This window comes from Humulus lupulus, chromosome 6 (genome assembly GCF_963169125.1).
Source record: "Humulus lupulus chromosome 6, drHumLupu1.1, whole genome shotgun sequence".
NCBI classification, from domain to species: Eukaryota; Viridiplantae; Streptophyta; class Magnoliopsida; order Rosales; family Cannabaceae; genus Humulus; species Humulus lupulus.
Genome location: NC_084798.1, coordinates 216,026,813 through 216,050,689, shown reverse-complemented (window position 1 = coordinate 216,050,689; position 23,877 = coordinate 216,026,813). Strand labels below are relative to the sequence as shown.

The 23,877-nt window shown below is 39.6% G+C and overlaps 1 protein-coding gene across 1 annotated transcript; it reads right to left on the bottom strand.

Moving 5' to 3' along the window:
* Positions 1-570: 570 nt before the first annotated feature.
* Positions 571-2,908, bottom strand: LOC133783243 (cytochrome P450 71D9-like). Its single transcript, XM_062222790.1, has 4 exons — positions 2,143-2,908; position 1,822; positions 1,424-1,656; positions 571-1,301 (listed from the first exon to the last, which is right to left on the bottom strand). The coding sequence occupies exons 1-4, from the start codon at positions 2,800-2,802 to the stop codon at positions 660-662; spliced, it is 1,536 nt and encodes a 511-aa protein (XP_062078774.1). The 5' UTR covers positions 2,803-2,908; the 3' UTR covers positions 571-659.
* Between the last annotated feature and the right edge of the window lie 20,969 nt (positions 2,909-23,877).

Genomic DNA, 23,877 nt, shown 5'->3' with positions numbered 1-23,877 from the left:
GGGCCCATCTCCATAGGAAAAATGTGCATCCTTAATTAATAAGCTGCTAAAAATTGTTGGAAAGGCCAGGGATTAGGCGATGGTCATTTTCTTGTAAGATTTTCATAAATCTTAAAAAGCAAAGTTCAGTTTATATATTAAATCTGAAATAATATTTATTTATCGACATGACATGTGACATTATATACAACCAAAGTAATAACTCTTTTACTTTGATTTTGGTATAATATAGTTAACAAAAAATTATTCACAAACTACGTAAAATTGTGTTTTGAAGTATTATTTTCACGTTGCTCTTTAATATTAATTTTTATTTTTATATAATTATGTTGTTGCGGTTTTTTAAGGAATATAATTAATTATACCAAAATAATTATTTACACATATAATAAATATGTAATTAGCCTTAATCACACAATTAAAAATGATATGGTCCACATAAAATATTTATAGTGAAAATGATATATATAATATATAATAGAGACTTCTCAATGGTTACTATTTTTATAGATGGATACTAATAATTATGATGATGTGATAACATAATGACTTGGTATAACAAGTCACCAACATGTATATTATTCAAATTACAATATTTGTAAATTTTAACTTTGAAATAAAAGTTCAACAAACTCTAATGTTAAACTATAAAAGACAAACTAAATTCTATGTGATTTTGCTATAGAGATTAATGACATATAAGTGGCAGGAATCAAGTTCAAATCATCTTTTCTACTGACTGTAAGGCCAAATAACTCCATCATGTTCAAATCTTCATGTTTCATTCCATTCGGTAGTTTCCAATCAAAGCGGTACAGCAACAATGCCAGAAGAAGCTCAACATTGATGAGACCATATGACATGCCTGGACAAATTCTCCTTCCACCACCAAATGGTATAAACTCAAAATTGTTGCCCTTGAAGTTAACAGATCCCTCAATAAATCTCTCTGGCATAAAACTCTCAGGTTCAATCCAATATTTAGGGTCTCTTCCAATTGCCCAAACATTTATCATTACTTTGGTTTTGATTGGAATCTCATAACCATTAATCCAACATTTTTCTCCATTTTCCCTTGGAAGTAACAAAGGAGCAGGAGGATGCAACCTTAGAGTTTCTTTAACAATTGATTTTAAGTATTTCATCTCATTGATTGATGTTTCATTCACTAACCCTTTTTTGCCAAAGACTTTCCTCACCTCATCTTGAGCCTTTTTCATCACTCTTGGATGTCTTATCATCTCTACCATAGCCCAGTCCACAGTTAAAGCTGATGTTTCACTCCCAGCTATAAAGATATCCTGAAAAATAAGTCACTTTCATTTCATCATTTTGTTTCATGCTTAACTTTATCTGTATACAACTATGTATAATTCTAATAATAACTTGATAATATAAAGAAGCTGATATTGATGGAACTTACAAAGATTACTGCTTTAATATTGTCGGTTGTTATGGTGAAGCCAACATCTCCATTGTTATGAAACTTCAAAAGAACATCAACCAGGTCTTTCACTTTTCCCTTTTTCTCTATCGACTTTTCATTCTCTTCAATATGTTCTTTGATGATATTTTCCATTATTCTCGAAGCCCTTAGTTTGAGGCTCTCGTATTTAGGCCGAGTAGTCCAATCAAGAAAACTCAAAGAAGGAAACACTGTTAGAGAATAGAATCCCACATGGAAAGTATGTGGGATCATCATACCATTTATAAGAGTATGAGTTACTCCACTCATCACCAATTGGTTTTGAGATGGAACCTCATACTTCTTACCATGCATCACTTTCCACATTCTAACATGGTATCAGAGTCAAAGAAAACTCTAACGAGTATGTCCGATCCAAATCCAACACCGGTCCAAAAAAAAAGAGAGCCAAAAGAGCCCTTTGTGATTCGGGGATAGTGAGCCAAAAAGAGCCAAAAGAGCCAACGAGCCACTTGCGATCAAACCGTCCAAGATTGGTGAGCAAAAATAGCCACCATCTTGAGGGGGGATGTTAGAGAATAGAATCCCACATGGAAAGTATGTGGGATCATCATACCATTTATAAGAGTATGAGTTACTCCACTCATCACCAATTGGTTTTGAGATGGAACCTCATACTTCTTACCATGCATCACTTTCCACATTCTAACAAACACCTCTGCAAATTCAAAGCCATCAGCAGACTTCAAAAACTCCTCCACAATTGATATGAACTCTTCATGGTCACTGCTTTTCTTGCTGAAGGCTACTCGAGATGTGATGCCGAACATCAAAGTTTTGACCATTTGAGTTAGATTGATAGCTGAGCCAACTTTTGAAGCTATCACTTCTAGCATATTAATCATCTCTTCTTCTCTAATGGGTTGAAAAGATTGAAGTCTTCCTGGGCTCAAAAGCTCTTGCATACAAATCCTTCTAAGTTGTCTCCAGTACTCACCTTGTGGAGCAAATAAGATGTCTGTACAATCGTATAACAAGATCTGTGAAGCGAGAGTCCGTGGTCTATTTGCAAAAATGGCATCATGGGTTCTCAAGATCTCTTTAGCATAGTCTGGTGATGAAACTACTATGGTTGGAACTTGTCCAACTTTGAGGTACATGAATGGTCCATATTTTTTGGCTAAGTCTGTGAGGGAATGATGAGGTAAAGAGCCTATAAGCTGGTGCATATTTCCCACCAATGGTAGTCTCCATGGTCCTGGAGGTAGTTTAGGAGCTGAGTTTTTTGTTTGAGGTCTTTTTAAAACAGTGTTTATTACCATAAACACAAAAACTAAAGAGAAGAGGACTGGGAAAGAGGGTAGTTGGAGCTCCATGTAGAAAGTGATGAGTGGTAATGACGATTTTACAGTTTTGGAGTTGTGGAGTTATAAGAGGATTGTGTTTATGCTTTTTCCAATAAAAACAAATTCCATGTGGAAGAGCCTTATTATTATTATTATTATTTATTTTTTTATGGACAGTTTTGAACCTTTAACTTTAATTTGTACGTGGTGTGTCCATATACCCTATCTAGTCATTTCCAGCAACTTCCAAAAACTCATTGTTCATATTTATCATGTTTCTACTTTTTAAGATATATATGTATGTGTGGTCCATTTTAGCCTGAATGAATGTTCATTTCTCTCCAAAAATTAATAAAAAAACATTATTAACTTAATTTACCCCAAATCCTCCTTACATCATCCACGTACACATCTATTTCTAACATACTCCTTAATAATCTTCATATATCACTCAAATGAACACATTCATCCTAAATAAATAGTACGACAAAATATCAATTTTCTATTTAAGGGAACTATAAGATGAATCATTATATCAAAAAAGAGTGAAGTATTTGCTCAGCTTACACAAGATCTCAACAATTTCATCATGTAACTTTGAGTAACTTAATATTATTATTATTCTTTTTTTTATGGACAGTTTTGAACTTGTAACTTTAATTTGTATGTGGTGTGTCCCTATACCCTATCTAGTCATTTCCCAGCAACTTCCAATAACTCGTTCGTTCATATTTATCATGTTTATACTTTTTAAGATATATATCTATGTGTGGTCCATTTTAATCTTAATGAATGTTCATTGCTCTCCAAAAATTAATAAAAAAATATAATAAAAATCTCAATGAACGGTAAGATGAATTATTATATCAAAAAAGGGTGGGAAGTTTCTCACACAAGATCTCAACAATTTCATCATGTTACTTTGGGTAACTTAATATGATCAATCACGTGCACTACTACAAAAAAAAAATTTAGGACTCGCGCTATGAGAGCCTTAAAAACTAAGGTTTTTAAGACTCGTGTTGCGAGTCCTAAAAGATCTTGCTGAGTGCCTTTAAGTAAGGTTTTTAGGACTCGCGAGGATGTTTTAGGACTCGCGTCGCTAGTCCTAAAAGGATGTTTTTAGGACTCACAACGCGAGTCCTAAAAGATCTTGCTGAGTGTCTTTAAGTAAGGATTTTATGATTCTCTTTGGGTGCCCTTAAAAGTTATATTTTGAATTTAAAAAAAATATTTATTGTTATTTTAAATTAAAAATTATGATTTAAATGAAACATTTATATACAAATTAATCTAAAAATTTATAGATTAAAATAACAAAACTTATTAAACAATTCACAGAGTGGTATATCTGCCAAACAGTAATAATTGAGTGTGGTGTACTTAGTATACAAATCAGCAACCACAGAGTTGCACAAGTGCGTGTCACACTTCCTTTCAATTTGTTGGCATCCGAGCCAGACAAGTGCGTGTTGCACTTCCAGGGTGGCCCAGCCATGGTGGCCTGCAGTCCACGTGCATAATGCCAATCTCAGCTTATAAACTGAGTCCTACTAGTCCTTGACTTATAAGTCAAGCCTTATATGCCCCCGACTTATAAGTCGAAGCTTTACAACCCTCGACTTATAAGACGAGTCTCTCAAAGTCCAATATGCCCTCGACTAATAAGTCAATCCCTAATTAACATCCTAATAATCATTTGGTTTATAAACCGAGCTTTCTAGTCACAACAGACCATCACATACTTCATTTAACATATGTACCTACTAATACAATATATTATAATACACTCAAACAACAATCATAGACATAATCATAATCATGCGCATTCAAGTGTACTTAACCATATATTCACAAACATAATTATAATTATGCTCATTAACAGAGCCAAAGTCTTTATCATGTCTATATTTTCTTTTGGTTTTTCTTAAGCCCTCTCAAAGGTTCTCAGCCAAACAAGTCACATTTTTGCCCAGGAATGACCAAACTGCCCCTTATGCTCTTAGCATATTCTTCACATACTCCCAAGGACAATTTTGTTCTTTGTCTCATACCTCGCTACTCACAATTTACGTCCTATAATTCTCGCTACTTCCAATATTCTCACATGATTACCAATAATTTTTCATTACTCGCTAAACTCTGGTAATGTACTAAATCACTAGAATACCCCTGAGCTCACCCCGAGCCGGGTATAAAACCCTGTTGTGACTTTTTCGCTAATTGCTCACCAGGATCGCCTCGCGTTGAGTAACCCATATATATCCACATAATAATGTGGTCTCAATCATACAAACACATATTTGCATTTATACCCTGAATGAGTCAAATTACTAAAGTACCCTTCTTATAAGAAACGTGCCCATATACACATGTTTAACAGTTCTTACATGCAAGTATAATTATATTATAATATAATTCACATAATAACATGCTCACACAATATTAACTCATAATTAGCACAATTATTACCTCCCGACCCCCTAATTCAGGCACTAAGCTATTTTAGGGAATTTGGGGTGTTACACTAACTCTGCCATATATTTTTCGAACCAATTTCACTTGTTTGTTTTCCGGGAAAATAACAAAGAAAGAAAAAAGTAATATGGAAAATAGCAGCAGTGAAGTTGCACTACAGCCTTCTCAGGATGCAAAAAGGTAATGAAATTTCATAATATTAACCTGCCATTTCTTTTTGTATATATAAGTTTGTATAACTTGCATTATGTTTTATAGATAATTTATCAATTTTTTCTGCTAAGTTACTGGTGCATTCAAGAACACACATTCTTGCATTCAAGCACATTTTATTCTTTTGAAAGAGACATCCAATCAAGTTCTTTATGTTCTATCTTTAATTTGTAATAACTAAATCAATTTAAATAATCATTTGATCCATGTACAGAAAAAGAAAAGACAACAGAATTTTGTGGATGTAGAGCAACAAAGTGTATGAAAAAGTGAGTGATTTCCTAATATTAAATAAGTTTATATAGTTATATATATATATATTTGTTTTGTATATTATATATATTTATTTATTTATGTACAGGGTATGCGTCTGCATGAAGGCAAGAAGATTTTGCACTGATTTATGCATTTGCAATGTTGATGACCAGTGTCAAAACAGACCTGGGTTACACATTCTTTTTAATCAAGATTTGGTAATATTTATCAATAATCTTTCTGATAATTTTTATGTTTTACTTTTATAATATGAAACTTAATTAATATTATTCAAATACACATGATTTACAAGCAAATTTTTGTCGCTGTGACAATGCAGACATGAGTGCGGGAGGAGGTTGTACAGGTAATTTTTTTTTGGTATATATTTTAGAGGAATTTTCAAATAAACTGTCGCATTTTTTTTGTGTATATATATAAAAGATATATATATTTAATTTAATGCAGAATGGTAGAAGCTGTGGTACCCTATGCACGTGTTGCATAAACCCAATGGGACGAAGCGTTTGATTTAAATTCATGCCTTACCTAAAAGCATGTTTTTTTTTTTCTTTTTTAATTTGCCTTACCTAAAAGCATGTTTTTTTTTCTTTGTCAGACTTTTCTTCTGTGTTTGTTTACAATGACCTTTTTACCAGGATACATATTACAGGTTGGCAAATGTCACTCTTAAGTTTCTACGATATAACTAAAAACGACTTGCACCGTTACCTAAAACGACACGTTTAGCTAATTAGCATTCTAATATTAAATATATATATTTATACATATATGCACATCAATGTTTGGAATTAAAGAAAAACGATAATCATAGAGTTGAAAGGGATGATATATATGAAGTGATATATATATAATATTTCTTTTTATGAAGTATGATATATTTGTTACACCCAAATTTCGAGTTTTAAGAATTGTGATCTCGAAAGCTAGATTCGTCAGAAATTGACTCGTAATGTCTGGAACACGTGTCCGCAACCTAGGCACCGAGTCTAGGAAGCAAGGGAAACTTCGAAGATGGTAGCCTCGAAACCCTCACGAGCTCGAAAGGCAGACATCGAAGTACGTCTGTTCTCGGATGACCTCGAATCAGGGGTTCCGAGCCTGACATAAGTATGAGCTCGAAGCCACATGATCTCGGGAAAATGCTATAGCTCGAAAGTCATTAAGAGACCTGGGTGAACGTGGCATTGACAATATAAGCTGATAACTTTGAATATCTTAGTGCATCATCTAAGAGAGACGCAGTCTGCATTCGTTGCTGTAAATCCCCTATAATCAAGGGATATTTATTATTCAGTTATACGCTCCTTGATCTTCAGGAGACGTTTCCTTGTATATAGGATTACAGGTTTTTAATGCCATTAAATTTATTTACATATACAGAATAACTTCCCAAAATGTGTGGGATAGTATTCAGAAATCTTCTCTATAAATAGAGAAGTCATGCACCATTGTAAATGATGGAATTTTTGTGATCTTGAGAGAAAACTCTGGAGAATTCATTCTTAAGGAATTTCCAGAGATCATCTTAAAATCCTAATAACAAAGACTCGTGGACTAGGCAGAGTTAACTGCTGAACCACGTAAAAAATCCCGCTTGTTTTATTATATTTTTCTGGCCATAACTATTTATTGTTTTTGTGCTCTTATTCCACTGTTGACGAAAAACGGTGTCAACAGTTTGGTGCTTTCATTGAGAGCCTTAAGCATTCAGCCCCTGAACGAGTTATGGCCGCTAACGATCAAAACGTTCCTGAAGAAAATTATCCGAGACGTCCTGTGAAACAGCCAATGGTAAACCCGGATGCTGAAGAGAGAAGCGAGTCCTCCGATTCTCGGGGACCACCCGCACCACCAAGGGATGAGGATATGTATTACAATCCTGAGTAGTACGTTCCCATTGTGGAACTTGAAAACCGGCAGCTGAAACAGCAGTTGGCAGAAGCCAACAAGCAGAATGAGGAGTTGGCAAGGATAGTCGCCGAGGCGCAGGCGGCTCAGCCCCTGCCTCCGCGTGAAAACCAAGCCCCTCCTCCGAGGGACTTGCATGTTCCTCCCCGCAGACCCCGTGGGCGTCCACGGAAGAATGCTGCCACAAGAAGGCCGGAACAACCTCCTGCACCAGCAGATCAATCAGCCCCCTCTAGGCCCCAGAGAAGTACCCGAGCTAGGGCCCCGGTTAATCCACCTTCGGAAGTACATGCGGGAACTGAGAACAACCGAGCTCCTGCAGAGGCTTGGACTCAAGTCCCTGGGAGCGCACAGAATGCAACCAACCCATCTCGGGCAAACTCCGAACCATCTAGGCCACGAAATGGGTGGCAGCCACCATCACCCATACGGTTCCCTCCATCACCTATAAGATATCCTTCACCTCCTCGCAGGAATGCTCAATCAGTTTGTGGTGAGGACGAAAGACGTGCGGGGAGGAGATAAGGGAACAGGGAGGCTTTCCGGGAGCGAAGAGGCGCCCCCTCTGAAAAAAGCCAAACGTCCCGATCTCGCACTGCAGAAACGAGGCGGCATGAAAAAGACCCATCTCGAAATAATCATGCGACGAGTTTTACTAGTGATGACTCTAGAGATACCAACTCGGTCAGCATGCATGATTGAGGTCGAAAGAATACTGGAAGCCGCAGGAATCACTCCGACCTACGGGAAAACTTGAATCAGAGTCGGGGTAATGTTAACCCGATGAACCCGGACCTGAGGGATCGCTTAAATAGGCGCAAAGACCCCCTGTGGAGGCGCGAGCCTAGAATCGTGATCGATGACAACCAATTCCATGCAAGACCCCTCGCGGACCCAGTCCAGGAAAGAATTGATCAGTTAGAAAAAGCCTTCAGGCTTTTGAAAAATAAGCAAGGTCAGGATCGATACGAAGATTCTAATGAGGAGCTTGAACCGTTTGCTCCCCATATTTCCAACACTCCATTTCCTCAAGGATTTCGGATCCCTCACATCCCAACGTTTGAGGGAAAGTCCGACCCGTACAGCCATTTGAGTACATTCAATACCATAATGAGAGCAAGTAACGTGGGTTACGAGCTCAGATGCATGTTATTTCCAGCATCACTGACAGGACCAGCCAAAAGCTGGTTCGAAAAATATAGAAGACACTCAATAACTTCTTGGGATCAGCTATCCAAAGACTTCAAGAAGTAGTTCAAAGCCATGATGGGAGTTAGACCCGAGGTATCAACCCTGACTAATGTTCGGCAACAGCCAGGTGAGACATTGAAAAGTTACCTTACAAGGTTTAACTTGGAAGTTGCCCGAGCTCGGAATGTGAATGACAGCGGTCACCTAATGGCTGTCCAAGCCGGAGTAATGCCAGGAAGTTCCCTCTGGGACGACATGCAGAGAAAACCAGCGAGGTCCCTAACCGAGTTTAATAGACGAGCACAGAGGTTTGTTAATGTAGAGGAAGCGAGGTCGACACTTAATGTGACTTCCCAGCCCGTAACTACAACGATAAATGTAAACTCTGCCTCAACCTCGGCAGACCCACCAGCTTCAAAGCCTGCAGTGGAAAACCCTTCCAAGCGAAAAAAGAACGAAGGGAGTAACCCCGAGGGAGGAAAGAAAAAGAAGGGGGAGAGATATTTCTCCATGTACAAAGTGTACACCGAGCTCAACGAGTCTCGGGAGAACATATACCTAGCTAATGAAAACCAGGTCCCCTTCAGGCGTCCAGACCCAATGAGAAATAAGAAGTCCAAGAGGGACTCCAGTAAATATTGCCGATTTCACAGAGACACCAGGCATACTACTGATGAATGTCGACAACTGAAAGACGAGATCGAAGGATTGATCTCAAGAGGTTACTTCAGAAAATATGTCAAGAACCAGAGTACTAATCAAGCATCCGCGAGCCAGAGAGCAGCTGCGCCACAGCTCACACAAAACAACAATTCCTGAGCCAGGGAAGAAGATAGGCCCCCTCCAATTGATGGAGAAGATGTAATAACCATCTCAGGAGGGCCTCATCTCGCGGGAGTGGGCAGAAATGCCCAAAAGAGATACGTTAATGAGCTGAAGACCGGGGACGGGCCTCCTTATGAACCCGAACCTAGAGCTCCAAAAAGTCAAAAGATTGAATCCCAACCAATAACCTTCACTGAAGAAGACGCGTCCCATGTTCAATTTCCTCCCCATGATCCACTGGTCATCACCCTCCAGTTGGCAAATAAAAGGGTCCACCGAGTTCTCATAGACAATGGGAGCTCAGTTAACATTCTCTATAAAGCAACCCTTGAAAAGATGGGACTCTCCCTTCGCGATCTGAAAGCATGTGCGACTACGCTATACGGCTTTTCAGGAGAAGGAACCGCCTGCATGGGATCCATCGAACTCCCCGTAACCTTGGGAGACTACCCGGTCTCAATAACCAAGATGATGGAGTTTGTGGTAGTGGATCTACCTTCAGCCTACAATGTGCTGCTCGGGAGACCCGCCCTTGTTGGGCTGGGGGCAGTCTCATCAGTAAGGCATCTGGCCATTAAGTTCCCGACCCCTAGCGGTGTCGGGACATTGAAGGGAGATCAGTTAGCTGGAAGGGAATGCTACAGCATTTCCTTGAGAGGAAAGAAACAGACGAGCGCACAAGCACTCGTCATCATTCAGAGTAAAGACGGGACGGTCTTGGAGATTGATGAAGAAATCGATCCAAGGGTTGAGGAGAAGGTGGACCTCGAACCCTTAGAAGAGCTCGAAGAGATTCAGCTCGAAGAGTCCGATCCCTCGAAAAAGGTAAAGGTTGGAAAACACCTCCAGGAAGAAACCAAATAGCAACTAGCTTGCTTTTTGAAGAGAAACCAGGATGTCTTCGCATGGTCACATTCGGACATGGTAGGAATAAGTCCGAACATAGCAAGCCACGCGCTAAATATTGATAAAAGCTTCCCTCCGAAGCAACAAAAGCGAAGATAGCTGGATGACAACAGAAAGAAGGCACTGAAGGAGGAGGTCGACAGGTTAAAAGGAAATCGATTCATTAGGGATGCTTTTTACCCTGACTGGGTAGCCAATCCAGTGTTGGTCCCAAAACCCAATGGGAGATGGCGAACCTGTATCGACTATTCGGACCTCAACAAAGCTTACCCGAAGGACTGTTTTCCCTTGCCGAGGATTGATCAGCTCGTGGATGCCACGGCGGGGCATGGACTAATGTCGTTCATGGATGCTTATTCTAGATATAACCAGATTCCCATGCATGCCCCCTACCAGGAACATACAAGCTTCATAACCGATAAGGGGTTATACTGTTATAATGTCATGCCATTCGGGCTAAAAAATATTGGGGCCACATACCAGCGCCTCGTGAATATGATGTTTTCGGAGCAAATAGGGAACAACATGGAAGTTTATGTTGATAACATGCTAGTCAAGTCTCAACTTAACGATAACCATGTTAACGACCTCGAAGAATGCTTTGGTATGCTCCGGAAGTATAACATGAAACTAAATCTTCAGAAGTGCACCTTTGGGGTATCATCAGGAAAAATCCTGGGCTTTATTATAAACACTCGTGGAATAGAAGCCAACCCCGACAAGATCCGGGCCCTGATCGATATGCCCTCACCTCGAAGACATAAGGATGTCCAAAGTTTGACCGGTCAGATGGCGGCACTAAGTAGGTTTATATCAAAATCTACAGACCGTTGTCTTCCGTTTTTCAATCTTTTGAGGGGAGGCAAGAAATTTGAATGGATGGAGGAGTGCGAGCTGGCCTTCCAGGAGCTTAAAAAGCATCTCGCAGAACCCTTCATCTTGTCAAAACCTATTACGGGAGAAGTATTGTACTTGTATCTTTCCACCACCGAACATGCAATAAGTGCAGTGCTCGTGCGAGAAGAAGAAAAGGTACAGAGACCCATCTATTACATCAGCAAAAGGTTACTGGGGGCAGAGTCGAGGTACCCCTTGATGGAAAAGCTGGCTCTCAGCTTAATTCATTCATCTCGTAAACTTCGACCCTACTTTCAAGCGCACCCCATCCATGTGCTGACTGATCAACCACTTAGGAAAGTCTTGTCTAAACCGGAGGCTTCAGGTCGACTTCTTAAATAGGCAGTTGAACTCGAACAATTCGAGATCACTTACCATCCGAGGACAACCATTAGGGCACAGGCATTGGCAAACTTTACAGTGGAATGTACTGGCATGACCAACGGCGATGGTTCATCTAATGAAAATGGATCGGGGGCAGGGGTCATTTTGATTACCCCCACAGGGAGCAGATTTCACTCTACCTTAAGATTCGGCTTTAAAGCATCGAATAACAAGGCCGAATACGAGGCTTTATTGGCAGGCCTTCGTATAGCCAAAGAGCTCAAAGCTAAAGCAATACATTGCTACAGCGACTCCCAGCTTGTGGTTAATCAAATCATGGGAGAATACCAGGCTCGTGGCACGAAAATGGCAGCGTACTTAAAGAAGGCGAAATCTGCATTGGAACATTTTGAGTTTTATGCGATCGAACAGGTTCCCTGAGAGAAAAACTCAAATGCAGATGCCTTAGCTCGGCTCGCTACTTCCGTCAAGAATGATGAGCTAAACGTGGTGCCCATAGAACACCTCTCGGCACCTAGCATTAACGAGTTGGAGGAGGAAGACGTGTGTATGATTGAGTCCGAGCCTACCTGGATGACCCCAATAGCCGACTATCTCGAGACCAGAGTCCTTCCAAAAGATTGGAACCAGACTCGAAAGTTAAGGTATCAAACTCCCCGCTACACCATTTTGGATGGAAAGTTGTATAGAAGGGGATATTCCATGCCATCACTTCGGTGTGTGACTCCACCAGAAGCCAAGAAGATCATTGAAGAAATTCATGAAGGGTTTTGCAAAGACCATACTGGGGGGCATAGCCTGTCCAAGAAAATCATACGCCAAGGTTATTTCTAGCCTACCATTAAATCAGATTCTTTTAAGTACGTAAAGAAATGCAATAAGTGCCAGAGATTCGCCACGATTCCTCGAGCTCCACCATCCGAACTGACCATGATGACTTCCCCATGGCCATTCGCGGTATGGGGAATCGACCTCATAGGCTCTTTCCCAACTGGCAAGGGCAGTGTGAAATATGTTGTAGTCGCCGTAGATTACTTCACAAAATGGACAGAGGCTGAATCATTGGCAACAATAACTTCCAAAAAGGTCCTTGACTTCGTGGTAAAAAACATCGTGTGCCGATATGGGGTGCCAAGGAAAATTGTATCTGACAACGGAACCCAGTTCGATAGCGACTTGTTCACCAACTTTTGCGAGAAGAATGGAATAATAAAGAGTTTTTCATCAGTAGCTCATCCTCAGGCGAATGGCCAGGTCGAAGCTGTAAACAAAACTCTCAAGAGTTCGCTAAAGAAAAGGTTGGAGGAAGCGAAAGGACGATGGCCCGAAGAGTTGCCCCAAGTCCTATGGGGATATAGGACTACAGCTTGAACATCAACAGGACATACACCATTCTTTCTAGCATACGGTTGTGAGGCTATGTTGCCTATCGAGGTCGAAATCCCTACAATTTGAGCTCACATTTATGACCAAAGCTCGAACCACACTCAGCTCGAAGAAATCTTAGACTTGATCGAAGAAAAAAGAAACGAAGGTCAGTTGAGGAATGCTGCCTACCAGCAACGAGCTACCAGGTACTTCAATAAGAGGGTTCGAGATCGAAAGTTCGGTGTGGGAGATCTGGTGCTACGGCGTGTATTTTTGGCAACACGAGATCCAGCAGCTGGCATGCTCAGGCCAAATTGGGAAGGACCATACCAGATAGAATCAGTCATCCGGCCCAATGTTTATAAGCTAGAGAGATTGGATGGGAGCCTGGTACCGCGAGCATGGAATGGCAAACACCTAAGACCTTACTACCAATAGTATAGGAAGGATGTTGCCTGTAACCATGTTTGTTTATCTGTACTAATTTGTCTACTTTTGAATTTCATCAAATAAAGATCTATTTTGTTCAATATGTTATGTTTTTCCTTATTTTTGCAACCTCTCGTAATGTAATAACCTATGGTCACACTCATAGGATTAAGGGGGCATCATTGGTATATACACCATCAGCTTGAAAAATAAAATAACATACACAAAATACGTACAAGGGTTTGGATGTAACCAAATGCGCGAGCTAGGATAATTTGGATATAACCAAATTATTAAAAACATACAAGTGTATGGATCACAAACCAATCACAACCTTAAAAGGTTTGGAACAAACCAACTAGAACTAATCGACGATAAGTTGGAACCTAAACCTACTTCGAGATAAGTCGAGATCGAGGCTGGAATATCTTATGGAAAAATAGTTTCGAACTCATAACCTCGGATAAATAACCGAGGGCGAGAAAAAGTAACTAAGCAATAAGATATAACTAAACCGTTTACATTACACACCATACAAGTACTTTCGGGTTCATGGTTAAAGTAATATCCGACCTTGATGAATAACAAGATCGGAAGCGAATAATTCGAGCAAACAGTGCATGAATGCATATTGGGCCTCGAGATTAAAATCCAAATTATGTTTATACGAATAAATAAATATACGCGGTTCTTTAACATAAAATGTGCAAAATATTTCAAACCAAGAAATGTAAAGCATATGTTGTAAAATAAAAAGAAATTGTATCAGCCCCACAGGCATAAATTAAAGCAATTACAAAAATAAGGGGTCGCAGCCCCGAAGTGAGGTTCAGGAAGGAGCAGTTCCCTTGGCCTTCTCAGCATCAATGGCACTAGACCCCTCAGGATGAATAGCATGACTATCCTTCTAAGCAGCCTCCCGAGCAGTCTCGTTCGCCTCAAGTCGGGCATTCCACCGCTCTACATACTTTGCCTCAAGAGGACCCAGGAAGCTAGTGTCGAGGTCGGCATTATCAACCCAGATTTTGTACATGGCCTGGTCGACCGCTTTTTACTTCTGCTCTTTGAACTCGTCAAGGAGGCGGGCCTTCTCGCCTTTCATTATCTCGAAAGTGGTGGCTTTCTCCTCCTCGAGTTTGGCATTAGCCTTCTCCAGCTCCGCAAGACGAGTCTTCGCCGTTTCAAGCTCGGCCTTCACCTTGTCAAGGTCGGCCTTCGAGTTTTTGAGTTCATCAGCCATTTTAAGCTGAAGATCCCTCGAATCTTGGGCCAGAGACATGCTCGTATGCACCTCGTTGGTCAGCTTATAATTAAGCTGTGCCGAAACGACAAGGACCTGAAACACAAAGGATGAATTAGAGCACAAACCAAGACATAAACAATTAAAGAAGAGTTGCGAAAATTACTGTGGTAGTAAGTTCAATACTCTTATCATAAAGAGTATTACAGTCTGGGGCCTTATGCACAAGATCCCAGTGGTCAGCGCCGAATCCTGAAAGACTCTGACCCATTCGAGAAAGGACGTCCGAGCCAAGTACAGCCCCTTGGGTCCTAGCAGCACCGTCAAGCACGAACTCTTCAACATGAGGTCAGGGCGACGGCAAGAGTACCTTGGAGATGGAGGGTTTCTTCGAAGGTCGGCCAATTGTTATTTGAGTTGTGGCTGGAGGAAGCGTGGCGGGCGCGGTCGAAACAGATGCATCGACCTGAACATTGGGCTCCTCGGCTATGCTCGCAACAGTTTGAGCCGTTGGGATCTTCTTGGTGCGCCTGGGGACTTTGGATGGCCGATCGGATTTCCGCGCGCCTCTCTAGCGCTTACTCTTTTGAGCTTCGTTATCGCTAAAGAGCACAGAATCGAGGTCGGGATCCATAGCACCTGCATAGTTCCAATCGAAGTTAAACATAATGCTAACAAAACTTGGAAGATAAAAAAAAAAACAAGTAGAGAAGGACCTAACTGGAACTCTCCCCGAGCTTGAGCTCGGAGACCATGAAATTCCCCCATCTTCAGAAGAGGCGGGAGGAGTACCTTCCCTATAGGTGGACGTCAACCTCGAAAGGTCCCTATAATCATTGGTCCCATATTGGACAGCTATTCCATCCCACACCTCGTTCAGACTGTACATAGTGTCATATTTCCCGAGCCAACTATCAAACCTATGAACCCGGTCATCTACCCAAGTCCATATATAGAAATGGTCCCTCTCATCCTTGCCTAATACTAACCTATCGGGTTTGTGTTTTAATAGGGTGGGGGACCACATTTTCAAGCTTATGATGACTGTACCTTGATCATCCGAGCCCAAGCTCAAGGCTTCATCGTTAGCCTCGTTCCCTGTCTGCGGGCTTCTTCGGCGAGCTGGAGGTAGGGGCCTCACCTCTCTCCTCGAGGGAAGGATGCTTGTTGGCAGGGGCACAAGCTCCCAGCGGTCGTATTTTTTGTTGGACCAGTCCGAGGTGGACTGGCCATTTCCCAAAAGCCCGCAGGCTCGGAGCTTACTCTCATGCAAAAGATATGAGAGAGACCTCCTGCCATAAGGGAGTTGGAGCAGAGCCTCCCTATGCTCCTTCATCTCGTCGGTGGGAGTGGGACGGTGAAAGTTGGCTGGAAAGTAAAACACATTTCAACTAAGTACAGGCCCACAGAAAAAAGCTCGAGCACAGAGATAAAGAAGGTTAGGGTACTTACGAATCCGTCTGAATGAATAGTATCGAGACGGGGACAGGCCATCTGTCCAGAAGAAGGCTTTCTTAAAGTCGGGAGGATGGTTGGGAAGATCCTCGAACATCTTTTTCTCCTTGGGGTAGCTCGAGAGATAGTAGAAGCGGTCTCCTCCCCGAGCTCGGGAGGGTTGCTTTTCAGACAAAAGAGATACAGGATCTTCTTTAGTGAAGCTCCTTCCCACCTTAACTCGTGGTATAACGACCTCAGGGCAGACAAAACCCTGTAAGAATTAGTGTTGAGCTGGAATGGAGCCAACCCAACAAAGTCCGTGAAGTCCTTGAAGAAAGACTTCAAAGGCAATAGCGCTCCTGCCTTCATATGCTCCTGACTCCAAGCCGCATACCTCAGCCTGTTGTCAGGGTTTCCATTCCCTGGAGCATAGCAGCTTCGTTCGCTGGAGGTTGGAGCTCGACACCTTAAGTAGTTTGACAACCTGAGATCGTGGAAGGCCAGGATATCAGTTATCTGGTTTATCGAGGCAACTGAGCTCCAGTATAGTGCTCAGCCTCAAAGAACTCCCTCTTCGGTTGCGAGGTAGATGGCTCCCCCATCAGTGAGAATTGGAGCTCTCCCAGACTGTACGCAACGGTCACTTCTAACCTAGGGTCAAGGGGGATCGACTTGGGCCCTGAATTAGATTCCGGATAAAGAGCCTCTCAAAGGGTTATCCTCTTCTTGACAAGAAAAACTCAGAGAATGCTAGGGTTCGAAACGAGCTAGATACTAAAAACCCTGATTGAGAGTCGGAACGTGTATTCTACGAGAAAAAGGAAGGGAGTGGATAATTTTTTTTTTAAAATCCCAAAATATCAGGGAAAAAGGGTGACGGTTGTTCAGAAATGGTAATCTTGGGTATCGTGCGTTCTTTAAAACCAAGATTTTGTACCCGATATCTTGGTGTACAAGATATGTCTTTTAAACTTTGAAAACCCAGAAAAAAGAAACCTTGTTCTACATCAAAACTGGATTTAGAACCAGTGACTTAAACCTAGCATGGAGGCTTATACGTGAAAACCTAACGGTCAGAGCTTCCTAGCGTGTCAAACTAAGAAAATAAACCAGCACATTCCCAAAAATAAAAGAACAACACAGACGAAAACCGGCATAGAGGAAAACAAAAAGATCATCAGGAACTTACACAATGATGGCGATTGCAGAGAAATCGTTGATTGAAGGAGAGGCTGCAGGTATGAGCTTACGGTCTCGAACAAACTGGCGGTCCTTTGTTTCTTCGGCTGGGAGAACATGCAAAAGCTAAAAGTTCTCTAAGATGGTTTTTGGTTTCGTTCCTTTTCTTTTGTTTCTGATGCGTGTAAAATAAGAGGAAGAAGAAGACCTTGTAAATATAGAAGGAAAAAAGTGGTAAAAAGGATTAATCTGAGCCATTAGCCAGAATCCTTATAAAATCCAACAGTCAGGGATTGATGACATGATGGTACCGGAAAGGTGGCAGGCGAACGATCGTGGGTGGATTTCCAAGGTACTCGAGTACCTTGGATGAGCAATATCCGGCTGATGCGTGTCCACCCTCAAGTATGTGTGACGGTGCGGTTCCCGAAGAAAGTAGTTCAAAAGTTTCCTTCTCATAGGATTCGAACAAATACTTTTGAGGGGGCAAAATGTTACACCCAAATTTCGAGCTTTAAGAATTGTGATCTCGAAAGCTAGATTCGTCAGAAATGGACTCGTAATGTCTGGAACACGTGTCCGTAACCTAGGCACCGAGCCTAGGAAGCAAGGGCAACTTCGAAGATGGTAGCCTTAAAACCCTCACGAGCTCGAAAGGCAGGTATTGAAGTATGTCTGTTCTCGGATGACCTCGGATCAGGAGTTTCGAGCCTGACATAAGTATGAGCTCGAAGCCACATGATCTCGGGAAAATGCTATAGCTCGAAAGTCATTAAGAGACCTGGGTGAACGTGGCATTGACAATATAAGTTGATAACTTTGAATATCTTAGTGAATCATCTAAGAGAGATGCAGTCTGCATTCGTTGCTGTAAATCCCCTATAATCAAGGGATATTTATTATTCAGTTATACGCTCCCTAATCTTCAAGAGACGTTTCCTTGTATATAGGATTACAAGTTTTTAATGCCATTAAATTTATTTACATATACAGAATAACTTCCCAAAATGTGTGGGATAGTATTCAGAAATCTTCTCTATAAATAGAGAAGTCATGCACCATTGTAAAGGACGGAATTTTTGTGATCTTGAGAGAAAACTCTGGAGAATTCATTCTTAAGGAATTTCCAGAGATCATCTTAAAATCCTAATAACAAAGACTCGTGGACTAGGCAGAGTTAACTGCTGAACCACGTAAAAAATCCCGCTTGTTTTATTATATTTTTCTGGCCATAACTATTTATTGTTTTTGTGCTCTTATTTCACTGTTGACGAAAAACGGCGTCAACAATATTAAAAATAAAAATATGACTTCTCGAATGGTGGCTAATATTGTGTTTGAAGGCTTTACTTTTGTGAATAGGCGGGCTATAATGTCTCAGCTCATGAGCTAGCTCGTTTAGTTTTGGCAAAATGAGTTTCCTGTTATTAATTGTAGTTTCAGCCGTTAATGCTGATGTGCTCCACAAATTTTAAATATTTATATATATTTTATTTTATTTTTCAAAATTGAATTTGGGACTATAATAAAAAAATTCTATATTTTTTTCGCAAAAATCTGATAATCTGTTATAGGGAAAAATCTGAACTAAGCTGCATAGAATTAGTTGTTCCAATTAATCCAGGGGGAAAATCTGATAATATAAAAACCTAGCTAGGCTTGTTGTATTGAATTAATCTTTGTTTGTTTGGGTGTTTCCGGTTTAGATTCTGATATTTGTGGTTTTGGCTTGTTAAGTAAATTCCAACTTTCCCATGCATAGTGTAACAAATATGAAAACCCTAACTTATGAGCGGTGTAGTAGGAAGAGTCTTAAGACCGGTAAGCAACTATGCTCAGAGTCTAGGGCAGTATCACTCTTGTCGATTATCAATGATGATTTACTATTGGAAATATTACTCAGACTCCCTGATTTTACAAGTATTGTAGAGTGTGCTTATGTGTGCAAGCGCTGGTTCTTACATACAACAATAAAAATATGTATCAGTTTTTGTTACGTATTACCCTAATAGTGTTCTGTAACAAATCATTAATAATTATTTAGCAGCAACCAAAATCTTACATGCCCAATATCATAAATAAGTGTCAACTTCAATATAAATTTACTATAAAGCCTTAAATTATACATATAATTGGACATACAATTACAATTATGTCCTCACTTTTTAAAGCCACATCACCAAAAAAAATTCAACCAGTTTAGACAACTGATTATAGCAAGTGAACACCAAAAAAATAAAGATTTCAACAACACCCAACAAGTGACACTTGGCCAAAAAAATTATTCTCACATGAAGGACTAAATCCTGTGAGGGACTAAAGAATTTCTATATATATATAAATGTTGTGCCATAAATCCATGTGTATCCTTGTTCTAGTGGAAATTCTAGCTGGTCGACTAAGACCGAGTAATACGTCTAAGAAGGAAGAGTTTAGACGAGGATTTTTGGGCTACAGACTTAATGTTTTTACGCACAGATTTAACAGCCACAACAGCAGATTCAACAGGCACAACATCAGATGAAACTAGAGGAATAGTAGGGATAATAGAGTCGGACGGAATACCTAAGGATGGAACACAGCCAACAGCCTCATTTGGAACGATATCAGAGACAATCACTGGTGCAGGAGACTGAGAGACAATCGGAGAACCGAACGATGACATAGCAGGAGCAGTAAGAAATTCTCGAGGAGAGTCCACAATGTCAGAAGCCATGGAATCGGAAAAAGCTAGGGTTGAATCTCAAGACAAGGATGAATAAGATGTTTGCAAGAATAGTATGTATTTATAGAACCACAAAACCCTCAAAAAAATATTTGAAAATAAATCCAAAAAATCACTGTGCACCAAAAGACTATTAAAAAGCTCGGCCCAAAAATAAGACAGAGAAAGTGAATAGACACAAACTAAGCGTGACATATCAATGAGATTCTAAGATATGACAGAAAGACTAGACCAGAAAAAAAAAAAAAAGACCAGAAACAAAAATATGCATCAGAGAGTAAAAAAAATGAAGAAGCATAAAAAGATGACTAGAACAAAACAACTCATAACAAAAAATTTCAACAGGATGCTGAACTAGAATTTTCCATGAGTGTGTGCAAAAGTAACCTCATGTGAGTCAACTGACTCACTCTCTAAAAAAAAACTCTCAATGTATTATTATTATTTTGATTTTTTTATTTATATATATATATATTTAAACAAAAACCAGCTATGACTTTCACTCTTGAACAGGGATGTAGCCGTCTTCTCTAATGCAGAAAATACTAATGAAAAAGGAGCAAACTACTCAAGAGTAAATTCTATAAGAGAAAGCTCTTCCCATTGCACCTGACAAGGTAGCCTTTTTAGCTGAGAAAAATAAAGGTTCAGACGAACACACAATCCTGGAAAATAATGAAATAAGAGTGTTCTAGATAAAACAAAAAAAAAACTTGACCCAAAAAAAAAATCAAATAGAGAAAACTCCAATGCATTTGCATAAATGAACAAAGGTCTGAGAGTTCAATGCTTTGGTGAACAAATCTGCATATTGAGCTTCAGAAGACACATGAGATATCACAATTGATTTTGATTCTACCAATTCTCGAATAAAATGGTACCGAATGTCAATATGTTTAGTCCTAGAATGTTGCACAAGATTTTTTGAAATATTAATGGCACTAGTATTATCACAATACATGAGTAAAGAGTTTTGAGGGTAACCATAATCAGCAAGCATCTCATTCATCCAAAGTAATTGAGTGCAACAACTACCTACTGCAATATATTCGGCTACAGCAGTGGAAACATAAATATAATTTTGTTTCTTGTTGTGCCATGATACAAGGTTGTTTCCCAGATAAAAGCATCCTACAGATGTACTTTTTCTATCATCTAAATTTCCAGCCCAATCCGAGTCACTATATCCTACTAATGACATATTGGAATCATTTGTATACCATAGACCAAACTCAGCTGTACCAGCCACATATTTCATAATCCTCTTATCAGCTGTAAGATGAGACTCAGTAGGAGAGGACTTATATCTAGCACACAAGCCAACACTAAAACAAATTTCAGGTCTACTAGCAGTCAGATAAAGAAGACTCCTTATCATACTATGAAAGAGTGTTGGATCTATAGGTTTGCCTGACATGTCTTTAGTAAGTTTAGATGTTGTGCTTATAGGAGTTCTAGCATGCTTAGAATGATCAAGACCAATTTTTATTAACATGTTAAGAGTATATTTCGACTGGGAAATAAAAATTCCATTGGACAACTGTTTGATCTGCAACCCTAGGAAAAATGAAAGATCACCTATCATGCTCTTTTCAAATTCAGCACTACTACAAAAAAGGTCTTTCTCTGCGGTTTTTTTACTTAATACACTGTGATTTTCGAGAGTATTGAAAAGCGCAGTGTATTCGACCTCAGAGAAAAGTGGTATGAAAACTGTGGAGAAAAGCCACACTTTTCTCTGCGGTTGTGTTGAAAAAACTGCGGAGAAAGGTACCCTTTTCTTTGCGGTTTATTCAACACAACCACAGAGAAAGGTTTTGTTAATACAACCGCAGAGAAAGCCATTTTAATAAAAAAAAATTATTTTTCAATTTCGATTATATATAATTATTTTCAATTCCAATTATATATATTCAATATATATACATTTCATAAAAAAATAAAAAAAATTATGTCAAATACAATACATTTTAAGGAATAAACATAATTAATATTAACATTATCAAAATACATATAAACTAGATAAATAATATAAAAATAACAAAAAACTGAAATAATTAAAAAAACAAAAAAAAAGTCAAGTTTTAGTGATCAATACCTGATTTGAACAATAAAAATGTCTTTTAATCCTTCACAAACATTCAAAAACGTTGGAAAAAAGCTTGAAAATTACCCTATAAACATACATTCAAAACACATTATACTTAATCAATATATCTTCATTTTTGCCCTAAAACTTCAAAACAAATCAATATATATGTATATTTACATGAGTTGTAGCCTAAATATTGAAGAAAATGAAAAAAAAAACTAAAAAAAAAAGGTGAAAAGAGCACTAACCGTGGCTGGGGAAGAAGGTTTGCGTCGTTCCTCTCGAGTCTGTCAAAGTGGAAGAATTTATAAGAATGAGTAAGGTTGTGAGTCGAGGGTTTTATGTAGGGTAAAGGCTTTCTCTGCGGTTCCATAAAGAAAACCGTAGAGAAAAGTGTACCACGGAGAAAAGTCTATTTTTTTCCCACTTCGTGTTTCAGACTCATTTGAACCTTCTCTCTGCGTTTTTAATGTAATGCTAGGAAAAAAAGCGTAGAGAAAGCCTATATTTGTAGTAGTGCAGACTGCATTAAATCAACAAAATTATTTATAGCGACAGGGCAAGTGGATTCGAAAATGATATCATCTACATAAATTTGAGCTACAAATATACCTGGATGCAAATGTTTGATAAACAGAGTTTGATCTACATTTCCCCTGACAAAACCATTGCTAAGAAGAAAAGAGGTTAACTTGTCATACCAAGCTCTGGGTGCCTGTTTTAGTCCATATAATGCCTTTTTTTTAATTTGTAGACATGATTTGGTAAATGAGGATCAGTAAAGCCCATTGGTTGCTCTACAAACACTTCTTCCTGAAGAATGCCATTCAAAAAGGCACTTTTAATATCCATTTGATGAAGCTTCATTTTGAGGTGACATGCAATAGCCAGAAGCATACGAATAGGTTCAAGTCGAGCTACTGGAGCAAACGTTTCTTCAAAATCAAGACCCTTCACCTGATTATATCCTTGAGCTACTAGACGAGCCTTATTTCTAGTAATATTTCCAAACTCATCTGACTTGTTTTTAAAAATCCACTTAGTCCCAACTATATTTGACTATGCAGGCCTAGGAACAAGCTCCCAGACATCATTTCTCTTGAATTGTTCTAGTTCTTCCTGCATTGCACCAATCCAATGTTCAACTAACAAGGCCTCCTTGAGAGTTTTTTGCTCTATCAAGGATAGATAACAGGAGTGACTGATTTCATTTGCTGCCTTTCGCCTAGTCACCATGTGGTCAGCTGGATTACCAATAATGACTGTCGGAGGATGAGCTTTTGGAATCCATGAAGGAGGACCATTTTTGTAAAATCGAACATGAGATGACACAACTGAATTTGAACTAGTAGTCTCTTATAGGTCAGTACTGGGAGAAGATTCATCCCCAAAATTATTAGATTGATCTGATGGAGATGTCTCAACAGACTGAGAAGGGAATGGATGTTCTTCAATGACAGGCTCAGTGGAAACAATTGGTGGAACAGATAGAACAGGGGATCATCATCTTCACTAGCTTCAAATTTATCCTCAAATTCATCAAATCTCACATTTATAGATTCCATGACCGTATGAGTGCGCTTGTTGAAAATT

Coding starts and splice junctions, on each gene's coding strand:
- LOC133783243 (XM_062222790.1), bottom strand. CDS start 2,802: ATGGAGCTCCAACTACCCTCTTTCCCAGTCCTCTTCTCTTTAGTTTTT. Junction 1,302..1,423: donor ATATTAAAGCAGTAATCTTT/GTAAGTTCCATC, acceptor CTTATTTTTCAG/GATATCTTTATAGCTGGGAG.